The sequence below is a fragment of the Vulpes vulpes genome, chromosome 13 (assembly GCF_048418805.1).
Source record: "Vulpes vulpes isolate BD-2025 chromosome 13, VulVul3, whole genome shotgun sequence".
Classification (NCBI taxonomy): Eukaryota; Metazoa; Chordata; class Mammalia; order Carnivora; family Canidae; genus Vulpes; species Vulpes vulpes.
In genome coordinates, this window is record NC_132792.1 from 137,347,938 (window position 1) to 137,362,461 (window position 14,524).

The window sequence follows — 14,524 nt, forward strand, 5'->3', positions numbered from 1 at the left end:
GCTCCTACTTGATGGAGTCAAGAAAGCAGGACGGGAGATGCCTGATGGCTCAGTGGTTAAGCATCTGCCTTTGGCTCAGGTCGTGATCTCCGGGTCCTGGGATCGAGTCCTGCATCGGGCTCCCCACAGGGAGCCTGCTTCTCCTTCTACCTGTGTCTCTGCCTCTCTCTCTGTCTCTCATGAATCAATAAATAAATAATCTTAAAAAAAAAAGAAAGCAGGACAGAAAGCAGGATGGGTGTTCCTCTTGAGAATGTGTAGATGAGCTTTGCAGGTTGCTCTGTGATCCCATTTTGTGGTTGATGGCTGAACAGCAGGTCTAGGATGGACGAATTTTGTTTAATTGGCATAGTTGGTCATTGGGTGCTTAAAATGGGTAGCCATTTTAAGGCTCAAATCCAAAGTGGAGGCAACATGTACCCTTTACTCTTTTTTTAAAGGCTTAATTATTTTAAAGATAAGTTTCAGATTTATAATAAAATTTAGAGGAAGGTACAGTGATTTCCCATATATCTCCTGCCTCTGCACATGCATAGCCTTTGCCATGATCAGTGTCACTCATCAGAATGGTACATTTATTTTTTTACCAAGAGTGAACCTACACTGACACATGATAATTACCAAAGCCCATAGTTTCCTCAAGGGTCACTCTTGGTGTTGTACATTCTGTGGGTTTGGACCAAAGTAAAATGACATGTATCCATCATTATAATATCATACAGATTATTTTCACTGCCCTGAAAATGCTTTGTGCTCACCTGTTCATCTTTTTCTTCTCATTCCTGGCAATCACTGATCTTTTTCTTCATAGCTTTGCTTTTCTAGAATGCCGTATAGTTGTAACCATACTGTATGTCGACTTTTTGAATTGGCTTCTTTGACTTAGTAGTATACATTTATGTTTCTTCTATGATTTTTCATGGCTAGGTAGCTCATTTCTTTTTAGTGCCGAATAACATCCCATTGTCTAATATACTACAGTTAATTTATATGCTCAGGGACATCTTCGTTGCTTTCAAAATTTGACAATTATGAATAAAGTTGCTACAAGCATTGTGTGCAGGATGCTTGGGTAGCTCAGTGGTTGAGCATCTGCCTTTGGCTCAGGTCCTGATCCCTGGATCCTGGGATCAAATCCCACATTAGGCTTCCCAGGGGGAGGGGGTGGTGGTGGCAGAGCCTGCTTCTCCTTCTGCCTATGTCTCTGCCTTTCTCTCTGGGTCTCTCATGAATAAATAAAATCTTAAAAAAAACTCTCCAAAACCCCAAAAATCATCTGTGTGCAGGTTCTTGTGTAAACAGAGTTTTCATCCCCTTTGGGTAAATATCCAGGAGTGTGATTGCTTGGTCATATGGTTAAGAGTATGTTTAATTTTTCAAGAAACCACCAAACTGTCCTCCAAAGTGGCTGTCCCATTTTGCATTCTCACCAGCTATATTTAAGAGTTTGTTCCATATCTTCACTAACATTTAGTGTTAGTGTTTGGAATTTTGGCCATTCTGATACATGTGTAGTGGTATCCCATTTTAATTTGCATTTCCCAGATGACATATGATGTAGAGTATCTTTTCATATGCCTATTTACCATTTGTATATCTTTGGTGAGTTATCTCTTATGGTCTTTGGCCCATTTTTAAATTGGTTGTTTCTTTTCTTACTGTTAAGCTTTAAGCGTTTTTTGGGTATTCCAGATGATAATCCTTTTCCAGATGTGTCTTTTGCAAATATTCATTCCCAGTCTGTGGCTTTTTTCTAGTTGTCTTGATACTGTTTTAACAGAGCACTGGTTTTTATTTTTAATGAGTCTAACTCATAAATTACATCTTTCATGGATCATCTCTTGGTATTGTAGCTAAAAAAAGTCATAACCAAACCCAAAGTCATCTAGATTTTCTCCAGTCTTATCATCTAGGATTTTTGTAGTTTTACATCTTGCATTTAGGTCTGTAATCCATTCTGAGTTAATTTTGGTGAGTAGTGTAAGGCCTATGCCTAGCTTTATTGTCTTGTTTGTGGATGTCATTGACCCAGCACCATCTGTTGAAGAGGCTGTCTTTGCTCTATTGTATTGCTTTTGCTCCTGGTCAAAGATCAGTTGGCTCTATTTATGTGGGTCTATTTCTGGGCTCTCTGTCCTGTTTCATTGTCTACACTTTCACCAATACCACACTGTCTTGATTATTGTAGTTTTATGATAAGCCTAACATGACATTTACTTCTTTTAAATGATAAAAAATCAACTCACCAGCAAAGCACACACATCCACTAATAGAGGGAGAAGGAGACACTTGGCAGCTTGCGTCTGTTTTCTTTTTCAGTCTTTATTGTGATGGAATTGGCTCAGACAGGCTCATCAGAACCAACTGTATACATCTCTTCCCAACTCCATGCTCAGTGTCATTATACTGGTAACTTAAAATTGGCCATTGTGGGAATATTTATACTACAAAAATTGGCACATGCTACAAATAAGGGCTTGTATTTTTTTCTTCTTTTCTTGTCTTCAGAGGACCAGTTGTTAAATATTTACCAGTATAACATTGGTTTTGTATCTGATTTATTCTTCTTTTTGTTGTCTCATCATCAAACTCCTCCTCAATATAGCTAATGTTTGTTTATCACTTTGTATGAGTTAGGCACTGCACTGAGTTGTTCTTGTATTTAATTCTCTCAACAACCTCAGGAGGTAGGTCTGTGATCTCAGGATGTGGTTGACGGATGCTGAGGAGAGGACCAGTGAGGGACAGATTTTGTTTTATAGGTACAATTTGCAAATAAGTAAACTGAGGCTCAGTAAGGTGATGTAATTTTTCTGAGGTCACATGTCATATTAAGTAGCAGGCTGGAGACTGAAACTTCCACTGGCTCATACTTGGAACCCCCATGCTCTGTGGTTTCCCCAGCATAGAAATTTATCCTGGGCTCTGACTCATGACACTTCAACTCAAGTGTACTGTCTGCAACCAGCCTGACATCCAACCTTTCAGAGTCTCAGTGTCTTCATCTATACAGTGAGACTGGTGATAATCATCCTGCCTAGCTCTACAGGATGGTTTTATCCTTTAAATGATAGTTATACAAGATTGCTTTGGGAATCCTAAGTATCATATAAATGGGAGATATCTTTCCATGATAAGAATTAAGGGGAAAATATTCACAAAATGAACACCACATCTCCATCTAAAAGATTCAGCTGAATTGGGTTTTTGATATAAGGAATTTTACAGTAAATGTTTCTGGACATTTGATCTGGAAATGTTTGAACTTACATCTTGGAGTTCCTTGGCTTTGGGTCTCCCCAACCTTTTCAGACAATTTGACTGGTGATCAAGGTAGCCCTTATTTCATGGGCATTTTTGGATAGAGTAAAAATATTAACAAGATAGATCAGTGCTAGAAAGCTGGCAGTTAGTAACTTTAGGGAGAATTTCTGCTATATTATCTCCATGTTTAATAAAGAGGTTCTTTTGCTGCTCACATAGCTATTTATACTTCTCGCTGTCAGCATATCTGATTGTAGCTGCTTATTTAAGGCTTATTTTCTGCACTGTACCAAACTCTCCATGATGTCAAATAACCATTTGATCACTAGAAATACCCAGCACAAATACTAAGATTGGCAGCTAGTACTGCTTCATAAATATCTACTGAGTAAGTACGTGGGTGGACTAACTACACGGAACTCTTGTAGTGTCTGTGTATTTCTCGTGCCACAGTTGTCTCCAAGCTTTGGAAAGTTCCTTAATTACAGTTATATCAAGTGTGCAGGGCAAGGCCAGCCATGGGATGTTTCATGCTGCAGTTCCTCTGTGTGTTGTCGGGATATCAGAGGCATTTGGCAACAGTAGGAGAACCTCCAGCTATTCCTTATTTGGTCCAAGCCCCTTACTGTGTTATGCAAGACCTACTTTGACCTGTTTCCACCCATGATGCCTGCCATCTTGCTGTCCCCACTACGTGGAGTGATCCATAATTCTTTTGCCTGGCCAACTCTTACTCACTTTTTAAGCGTGTGTTTGAGTCTTATCCCCTTAGGAAATTCTCTCCAAATTATATGGGTTGAGATTTGGCTCTGTTTTCACTTACCTATGTATTCCTTGATTTTAAATTCTGATGTATTGAAATTATCTCTTCATGTTTCCACTCACTCATGAGAATATAACTCCTCAAGGGCAAAGACTGCTTTTTCTTCCAAAGCTGAAATGAATTTCAGTGTCTGGCATGAATGGGATGTTCAGTAAATGTTTGATGAATCAAAATGACTAATTCCAAGTAAAATTTCGTTTTCCAAAAGGAGCAAGACAGTGAGATGAAATGTGAACCTTTTGTGGTTTAGTAGGGTGACAGCCCTTCAAATGACCAAGCATGATCCTCTTCCTACCAGCTTGGGCTGAAGGCTGAATATTGGAACTACATCTATGTTTCAGAGAGGCTGCAATTTTAGCATCACTGTATTGGTTTATTCAGTCTCAAGAGAGAAGAGAATCATAGTTTTCTTTTTTTTTTTTAAAGATTTATTTATTTGAGAGAGAGAGAGAATTATCACAAACAGGGGGAGCAAGAGGGGGAGAAACAAGCTCCCCACTTGAGGCCAACATGGGGCTCGATCCCAGCACCCTGGGATCATGACCTGAGCCAAAGGCAGATGCTTAATCAACGGAGCCACCCAGGCACCAGAGAATCATAATTTTCTATCCACATCCACCAGATTGGAGGAAGGGATGATTACTAGTAGAGACTATAAAAGATGCAGGAGTATAGAAATATTTACTTATTCTGTCTTTCAAAAATTTGAAAATCCTCTTAAGGTTGTACTCAAGATTTCATGAAAGATGTTGGGGCTGATGGCAGTGATTATCAGGGAGACATGAGCCATACCATGCTTCATTGTCTCAGTTTCCACTTTCGGAATAATAGATCTTTCAGTGGGGATGGAGGATATTTATTTTCATTTTAGTTGTCTTAAATATTAGTTTTATTACAGATAATAAAAAGCCCCTATTATCAGTTCTTAGACGATCAGCCACATTCTCTAACAGCATCATGTCTGTGTACTATTCATAACAGGCCCATATTTCTTTTAACTACATCTCATTTCATTAGTTGGGTGAATTAATGAACAAGTATATATGATGGTTACATAGGTTGTACTAGAATGCCTGATCAGATGTGATTTTTAAACAAATGGTGTGAAGCAATTTCAGATGAGCTTTCCACTTTCATGTCTGATGTAACTTACCACTGATCACAATCTTTCTAATTCTTCTTCACTTATTGGAAAATACTATGACTCCCAAATTCTGTTAACTGTATTTCCACCCACTAAGCAGTAGTGAAGAGTGATTTCTTTTGTAAATATGGTGTATCAGCAGCTCTCAACATGGTTTCACAAGAACCTGTATTGGTGAAAGTTTCACATGCAATTCTGATCCACAGCTAGATGATAACATTGGTGTCTTAGTTTGGGCTGCTGTAACAAATATACCATGACTAGGTGGCTTAAACAAAAGCAGTTTTTTTCTCACAGTTCTGGAGGTTGGGAGGTCTAAGACCAAGATGGTGAGAATCCTCTTCCTGGTTTGGAGATGACCCTCTTCTTGTATCATCACATTGGCAGAGAGCAAAAAGGATTAGCTCTCTTCCTCTTCTTCTTCTCCTTCTTTTTTTCTTTTTTTTAGATTTTATTTATTTATTCGTGAGAGACAGAGAGAGGCAGAGACATAGGCAGAGGGAGAAGCAGGCTCCCTGCAGGGAGCTTGATGTGGGACTCCATCTAGCACCCCGGGATCACAACCTGAGCCAAAGGCAGATGCTCACCTACTAAGCCACACAGGTGCCCCTCTCTTCCTCTTCTTAAAAGGACACTAATCTCATCATGGGGCTCCATCCTCATGGAGACCAATTTCCTCGTACAGGCTCCACTTCCAAATATCATCACAATAGGAAATATGTTTCAACATATGAATTCTAGGGAGATACAAATATTCAGTCCACAATAATTGGTTTAGAGAATTCTTTTTTAAATATGTTTTTATTTATTTATTCTTTTGGCATGGAATGAGCGCAGGGCAGTACTTCAAAAACTATTCTCTTTCTATGGATGAACAATGGTAATACAGCAAATAAAATGCAGTTGCCTAAGTACTTCATGAAATTTCTCATATGCTACTTGGACATCTTATTAAATTAGAGAGCAAAGAATAATTACTTTGGTAATCATTTAAAAAGTAGTATTTCTATCATACTTGTTACAACTCCCAACTAAAATGACTATATGACTAATAAATTCTTTCTAATGTAATTACTAAAGCTTAGTTTAATCAGAACTAGACTAGTATGATAAAATTACATCTCTACGCATTGTCTCAAGAAGTTAGAAATATCTTTTTAGACACACTATCAATAATTTTATAGCTTCCTATGAGATAAATAAGTAGAAACAATTATTTTATTGATATTAATGGGAAGTTCTAAGAACAGTAAGTAAAAGTGTTCAAAATTGCAACTAGATGCCTAGTAGGTAACAAGTTAATTATCTGGTATTTTAGATGTGAAGTGTAATAATTTATACCTCAACTCACATATAGACAGACTCTGACTTATACTGGTTCAATTTCTGATTACTTGACTTTATTATGGTGTGAAAGTGATTCACATTCAGTAGAAATTGTACTTTGATTTCTGAATTTGGATCTTTTCTTGGGCTAGCAGTATATGGTCCAGTATGCTCTCATGCTGGGCAGCAGTGATGCAGCTCCAGTGAGCCATATGATCAAAGGGTAGACAATTGATACCCTTCCAACCATTCTATACCCATATAACCATTCTGTGTTTTACTTACAAGACAGTATTTGATGAGTTACATGAGACATTCAACACATTATGATAAAATAGTCTTTGTGTTAGGTGATTTTGCTCAACTGTAGGCTACCGTAAGTGTTCTGAGACATATATGGTAGGCTAAGCTAAGCTGTGATGTTCAGTAGGGTAGGTATATTCATTCAATGTATTTTCAACTTATGATAGGTTAATCAGGAGGTAATGCCATCATGAGTCTTAAAAACTAGCAGATATTTACTAGCTGAGAGCTTAATAACTTCATGGTCCTGATATTAAATGCTGTAGTACATTTCTTCATAGGTCAGCAGATGGATAGAATTAAGGCTAGATGTACTTATCACAATAAGTTAACCAAATTGAAACTCTGACTCAGGGAACTTACTGTTCATCTCACTAGATTTATCTGCCATTTTGAAAGCCTGCCCTATACAAGAATTTGTTAAAGCAGGAGTTTTTATGCTCCCTAATGAGACAGACCTCAGTGTAAAAACGTACCCCCCACCTAAACGAACAAAACGGAAACATCACCATTGCATTATACCTAGTCCTCACCAGTACTTCAAATCTAATTGTTAGAGTTGCTTTTTAAAAAAAATTTTTTTAAATCATAAGTTACTAATTTATGCTAGAGACTGAAGAAAAAATATTCTGTCATTTATGAAAAAATAATGACTTTTAAAACACTTGACTGCAATCACAGCAGGAGGCCTCATGACTTTTGAGTCCTGACTCTCCATAGAAAACTACTGTTTGGGTGGATTGTCTAGGAGCTCAGGGGCATAAATACGATTCTTATATAACAGGCTGGGGAGAGAACAACTTTGATGTTAGCCTCAGATATATGATTCAAAGGCTAGCAGACATCTCCCTCATTCATTCATTATTTAAAGCAGTGCTTATTACACATTTCCTCTGTGAATGTAATGCCTCTATGTAATTTACAGGTAATATCTGCTCCCGAGACTCTATTTATATACTATCAGAAGAGGTGCCAGAGAGTTGGTGGGTTTGTAACTGCAGATGGGTTTCTGGGAACATTCGAGGCCTCCAGATCTCCTTTATGATTCCTGTTTAAACTGTGGTTGTGTTATATCTGACACCCTCTTCCTGCTGCAAACATTAATGATCTAGTTATCTATAAGTAGACCCCCTTTGTTTATTCAGTTGGACTTAATAGTGCCCACTGTGCCCACTGAGTAAAGAGGTAAGATAGCATGTGGTGAGGAGCTTCAGCTTTGCTTCTCTGGTAGAGTTTCACTTTTATACTGTGGTGGGCATCATTGATTATAGAACAACTATTTTTCCAACTGGCTTGACTATTTTTTTCATCTAGGACCATGATGTGCTGCCATTTTGCTTACTCTGGCTGTGGATGGGTATCCTTGCAGTGGAGGGAATAGTGGGCTGGGAAAAATGTCCATTACTGTCTGCTCTGAGGGACTTCCTGTTTCACCAACTCCTTGTTTTCCCCCATAAGAATAATCATTTCAATATTCAAATGAGGAAAAGGGACTATTTGAGGCACTAGGAGATGACTGCCTTTTCTAAAAACTGTGATTTCCGCCATTGCTTCTGATGAAGGCGGGGAGAAGACGTGGAACTTTTGTGACAAACTCTAGAGGATGGTTGTCACTCGAACTAGACATCCCCTTTTTAGCTTCCATTTTGATTATTGAAAAATACCAGAGTGAGTTAAATTGGATGGAATCTCAAATCAGATTCCTTTTGGGGATAGATGTTGCCAGAATGGCCCCATATGGGGTACTGGACAGGCAGTTCAGGTGGGGAATCTGTACCACTTATTTTTTCCCATTAAAAACCTATATTCCTGCAATTTATATGGGTTTTCTTCTCCCTTTCTCCATCCCCTTTGTATCTGGTATTTCTTCCCTCGATTCTTCCTTCTTTCCCAGGTGTGTTTGATAACTGCTCCCACACTGTCAGTGACAAGGGCTGGGCCCTAGGCATCCGCTCAGGGAAGGACATGGGAAGGCGAGACGCTCGCTTCTTCTTCTCCCTTCGAACCGACCGTGTGAAGAAAGCCACCATTGTGAGTGGCCACAGCCGATACCAACCAGGCACATGGACACACGTGGCAGCCACTTATGATGGACAGCGTATGGCTCTGTATGTGGATGGCACTCGGGTGGCCAGTAGTCTAGAGCAGTCTGGTCCCCTGAACAGCCCCTTCATGGCGTCTTGCCGCTCTTTGCTTCTGGGGGGGGATAGCTCTGAGAATGGCCACTATTTTCGTGGGCACCTGGGCACACTGGTCTTCTGGTCGACTGCCCTTCCACAAAGCCACCTCCAACACAGTCCTCAGCATCCAACTGGAGTGGGAGAATTGACCACCCTGATCCTGACAGCAAACTTTGAGCCCTTGGAAGCACAGTGGGCCCCCTTTAGAGATGGGGAGTACCCACGGCGAGAGGTTCTGCAGGGCTTTGAGCCCCAGCCTGAAATTCTGTCACCTTTGCAGCCCCCACTCTGTGGGCGGACAGCTTGTGACAATGTGGAGCTGATCTCCCACTACAATGGACATCAGCCCCTCCAGGGAGAGAAGGTGATCCGCTACCAAGTGGTGAACATCTGTGACGATGAGGGCCTGAACCCCACCGTGAGCGAGGAGCAGATTGGCCGGCAGCACAAGGCACTGAACCATGCTTTTAGCCGCTACAATATCAGTTGGCAGCTGAGCGTCCACCATGTCCACAACTCCACCCTGCGCCACCGGGTTGTGCTTGTGAACTGTGAGCCCAGCAAGATTGGTAATGACCACTGTGACCCTGAGTGTGAGCACCCACTCACGGGCTATGATGGGGGCGACTGCCGCCTGCATGGCCGGTGCTACTCCTGGAACCGCAGGGACGGGCTCTGCCACGTGGAGTGCAACAACATGCTGAACGACTTTGACGATGGGGACTGCTGCGACCCCGAGGTAGCCGATGTGCACAAGACCTGCTTCGACCCTGACTCACCCAAGAGGTAAGGGGCTGGGGCTTGGGGTGTCCTGCCTGTAGGATGCATTTCTTGCATCATTTTATGTTTTTGGTTTCTGGAGAGAAAAGAGGGTTCACACAGCCCACAAATAAAATGTTCATGCATCCCACCAGACGTTATTGAGCTTTTGTGAAGTACTAGGTGTTAGGTAATTAGGGACACAGGGATGGCGAAGACAAGGGACAGTCCTCACACAATGTGTTTTCTGTGGAGCAGACAACGTGTATGTGGCGTGAAGTTCACCTGAAGATGTGTATGCCAGGTGTTTGAGGCACAGGAAAGCCAAACAGCTTAGTCTGTCAGAGGAAGCCAGGGGTTTCAGAGAGCAGATGAGCTAAACATGAGCATAAACCAATCAGCACCAATTATACATGAGTGTTCTTCCCATAGTCACAGGTTCCCCACAAAGTAACGCAAATCCATGAAGAGGCCTCATGTGTGTGTAGCCTCTGGTGCAGTTTGGGCAGTTCAGTGGCTTCAGGAACACAAGAGCTTCTACAACTAATTCAATGTCTCCTTAAGGCAACCACAGTCTTCCTTTTCACCCCGTTAGATTCCATTCTGTGCACAGCATCCAGAAAGATCCTTTGTTAAAGGTAAATCGGAACCTGTTCCTCTCTTTCTCACTTTCTCTCTCCCCACTTAGAATAGAAGCCACGTCCCCCATCTGGCTCATCCACTGTGCTGCAAGCTGACCCCTGCCTACTGCCTCAGTTTCTTCCCGCAACCACTCTCGTACCCTCACTGCATAGCCATGCTACCTTTCTCCTGTTCCAATGAAGCAGATCAGGCTTGTTCTTGCCCTAGGGCTCTGTAATAACTGTTTCATTTTCTTGGAAACCTCTTTGCCTTGATCTTCTCTTGATGGGTTTTCTCTTGTCATTTCCATATTGACTGAAATGTCACCTCCTGAAGAGGCCTTTCCTGATTTCCCCTAATTTAAGTAAGCTACTCAATCACTATTTTGTCAACTAGTTTAAAATTTCTGTTTAACACTCATCCTTTCTAATGTTTTTCTTGTACATTAATTTGTCTTTCTCCTGCCTGAAATATCATTCCACAAGATCAGGGCCCTTGTTAACCATTACATACCTAGTGGCTTGAACAGCCCTGACATATAGTTATTTATCTCATGTTTATTTTAATGAATTAATGGATCTGATGTGTCTTCTGTCATGAGAGAGAAGCCAGTAAGAGAATTTTCATTATGGTCCATGTGGAGGTTGGGAGTGTTAGAGGGAGGTAAGAAAGGAGAGAGGTGGGTGGTAAACTTGTTATTTTGTGTGTGTGAGCAAAGCTTCTTCATCACATAACTGGTACCTTTGTATGAATTATAAAAAGGATCACATCTGAGCTAGGGTGTAGTGTTGGCAGGAGGTGGGAAGCCTGGATCTCAGCTCCCACCCAATACCTGGATGGGTGCCTTTGTGTTTGTTGGCCACAATTTGTATAGTAATTCATGGTATCCCTGTGTGTGGGCAGTCATTTAACACTAATTAATAGGTCGGCTTGTAGTTCAGGCATATGATGTCAAAGACTAAGTGTAAAATTTGGATTCAGGACACAGTTGAATTTTGGAGTCCTGGCTACTACTTAACTAGCTAGATAAACTGGGCAAGTCACTTTCTAAAATTCATATGTCCTTTCTGTCAGAAGAGAGTCATTGCAGTAATACTTTGCATTACTCATATCTGGTGTGTGTGTGTGTGTGTGTGTGTGTGTGTGTGTGAGAATCAGATGAAATAAGGGATAGAAAAGTGCTTGGGGACTGAAGTTCTCAATGTAAAAAAATTGTCCTAAACTAACATTAGCTATCATTGTCATTATTAGATCTGACAGATGGGAAGCCTTTGTTTATATAATAGTAATAAGGGGGAATTGATCACATTCCCAGAAATATTCACACGAGGAAGATTCTGTTTGGGTTTGGTTTTTAGATTTTGATAACCTTAAGCAGAAGCTAAACCTCACTAACAGCAGTGGTTGCCAACTCTCTGGGGAGACAGGGAGATCCCAGTAGTTCTTATTTTTCTCCTCAGTGATTATAGCAACTCACTGCCATGATGGAGAGAGCGATCACTCCAGGTACCTAGGTGTCATTCCTCTTAGAGTGGCCCTTTATGTCTCTAAATACTTACAGCTTCTACCCTTAACTAGGTGTTTATAATTTATTCCTTTTACTGCTGCAGAATTGCCGTGGCAACTACTCCTTTCTACCACTGGATTCAGTTGTGTTTCAAACTTCATTACCCCAACATGCAACATTCACTTTGTAGAATAAAAGTGAACTATTTATGCTTTTTTTAATAATTAAAAATGTCATATGTCATCAAAGTCATAAATGCTCATGGTTACAAATATCAAACTGGGCCAAAAGAAATCAGGAAGAATGGTAGTCCCCAGTCTAACTTTTCCTATCCTTGTCCACCCTCTTGCCTTGCCTCCCATATTTGATTATTTTACCTGTCTCTTTTGGCAATTATTGCCATATCTTCAAACATTATATTTATATTACTTAATTAATTGATTTTAAACACTATGCATTGTCTTGCTCTTGTGATAAAGAAAATTTAACTTTTATGTTGTCTCCCTCTTCTCAAGCTCTATCTTTCCAATATAGTTATTTGACTATTTTAGTTAATTTATTTTAGTTAAATCAGCTATATATATTTACATCATGGCTATGTTTTTTTTTCCCTGCAGAACAAATTATGATTCTATTATTATATTTCCTTTCTGGTGTAGCTTCCTCCCATCCCCTACCATACTCTTTGAGTCTCTATTTTTTCCCCTCCCTCCTTTCCTTATCCTTCCATTATTTTTAATATACTCAATTGTTTTTATCCTATCAGCTAATTTGTGGAATGTCTCTCTCTCTCTCTTTTTTTTTTTTCATTCTCTGGAGAGCTTCCTTCTACTCCATTCTATTTTTCTCTCCTCTTCCAACCTTTTGTTTTTTTCCCCCAGAGAGAATAACCATGCTCATGCATGTGTGTGTGTGTGTGTGTGTGTGTGTGTGTGTGTGTGTTGGGGGGAGGGGTTGGCAGAGGCAGGGGGAGAGGGAGAGAATCTTAAGCAAGCTCCATGCTTAGCAGGAGCCTGATGTGGGGCTTGATCTCACAACCCTGAGATCATGACGTCAGCTGAAATCAAGAGTCAACACTTAACTGACTAAGCCACCCAGGCACCCCTCCTAGGGTGGGTTTTGACCAGTTACCTAGGTCTGCTGCACAGTTGTCCTCCAAGAAATTCTTACTGTTTTTTGGATTGGAGCTACTGTGTCCCAAACTACATGATTCTCTGTTTTGTTTTGTTTTGTTTTGTTTTGTTTTGTTTTTATTGCCTTACCTTACTGGACATTTAATTTACAATCTTATTTTACTGGAAGATATCCTTAAGTAACTTTCTAAGAATGTGGTAGGTAACTTTTTCTGAAAAACATTTCTTGAAATGTTTTTGTTTAGCCTTTACACAAAGTTGATAATTTGTTGTGGTGTAAAATTAAAATCTTAAAAAAATTAAAAGTTGGTTAGAATCTTAACCTTGTTACTTTAGAGATTTTATGATGATTTTTTTTAAGGTTGGCATTTTATTTTTCTTTTGTTGAGCACTCGGTGGTCTTTTTTATTTGGATACTCATGCCCTTACCTCTGGCAAATTGTCTTAAAAATTATTACTTTGATACTTCTTTGTTCAGTTTTCTCTGTCCTATTTTTTTCCTCTTGAAGCTCCTGAGGATAGATATCCTGAACTTATTCTTTTCTCTCTCATATGTTTGTATCTCTTCTTTCTTTCTCTCTTTCTCTCTCTCTTTTCCTTCCTTCCTTCCTTCCTCCTTCCTTCCTTCCTTCCTTCCGAGATTTCTTTGAGTTTATCTTCTACTGAATTTTTAATTTTAGCAATCATATTTTTAAGACCTACTTATTTTTTGACTTTCCATATTAATCTATTTTTACTTTAAGGATGAAAAAATTTTTTAGGCTAAAAATAAGATATATTCTGATTTTTCCCACTGTGCACTATACCTGACCCATCTGTAGTCAACTTTTATTTCTTCCCTTTCCCCTCCTTAGTTTTTATCTGTCTTTCATGCTGGTAGATTTCCTCAAATATCAAGCACTTGTTCACAATAGGAAATAAACTTGTGGATCTCTACTTATCATGATCTAAAAAAGGATAATTAACTGAATATCTTCTTTTGGAGGAAGAAATCTGCATGGTGGAGAGGAGAACTTTTCTGTTTCCCAACTCCTTTATATTTATTTCAATTATAGACTTTCCCCCCTCTCTGTCCTCTGCCTATATTCCTTATGCTGAATGTTTATAATTAAAAATATTGAATGTTTTTCATAACTCTTACTGGCAAGAATCATATTTTGAAAAACAGGTATTTATCAAGGTCCTGTTGTGCTAGAAACAGTGAGCAAAGCAGAGGGACAAATATAAAGAATATATAAAGAGTAGGTGCTAACAACTTTGTGGAGGTTTTTAGTAATTCAGAATTTCCTGGATTTATTTTATCAAAATTAAATACAAGCCAAGGCACTAAAAGGAGAATATGGAATGCAGACTGCTTTTCTGTGGTATGGCTTGGGTTGTTTGAAAGGGGTTTGGATTCATAGAGACATAGATCTCTGGATTTCTGTAAGAATCTGAATTGGTTGAGTTAATGGTTGTCTTGGA

General features: G+C 39.7%; 1 protein-coding gene across 1 annotated transcript in view; it reads left to right on the forward strand.

The window, feature by feature from the left end:
- PAPPA2 (pappalysin 2) overlaps positions 1 to 14,524 on the forward strand; it is a 260,412-nt gene that overhangs the window by 25,749 nt on the left and 220,139 nt on the right. The window contains exon 2 of the mRNA XM_026001248.2: positions 8,755 to 9,826. Coding sequence (XP_025857033.1) covers positions 8,755 to 9,826 — 1,072 coding nt within the window. The remainder of the gene's footprint in view (positions 1 to 8,754; positions 9,827 to 14,524) is intronic.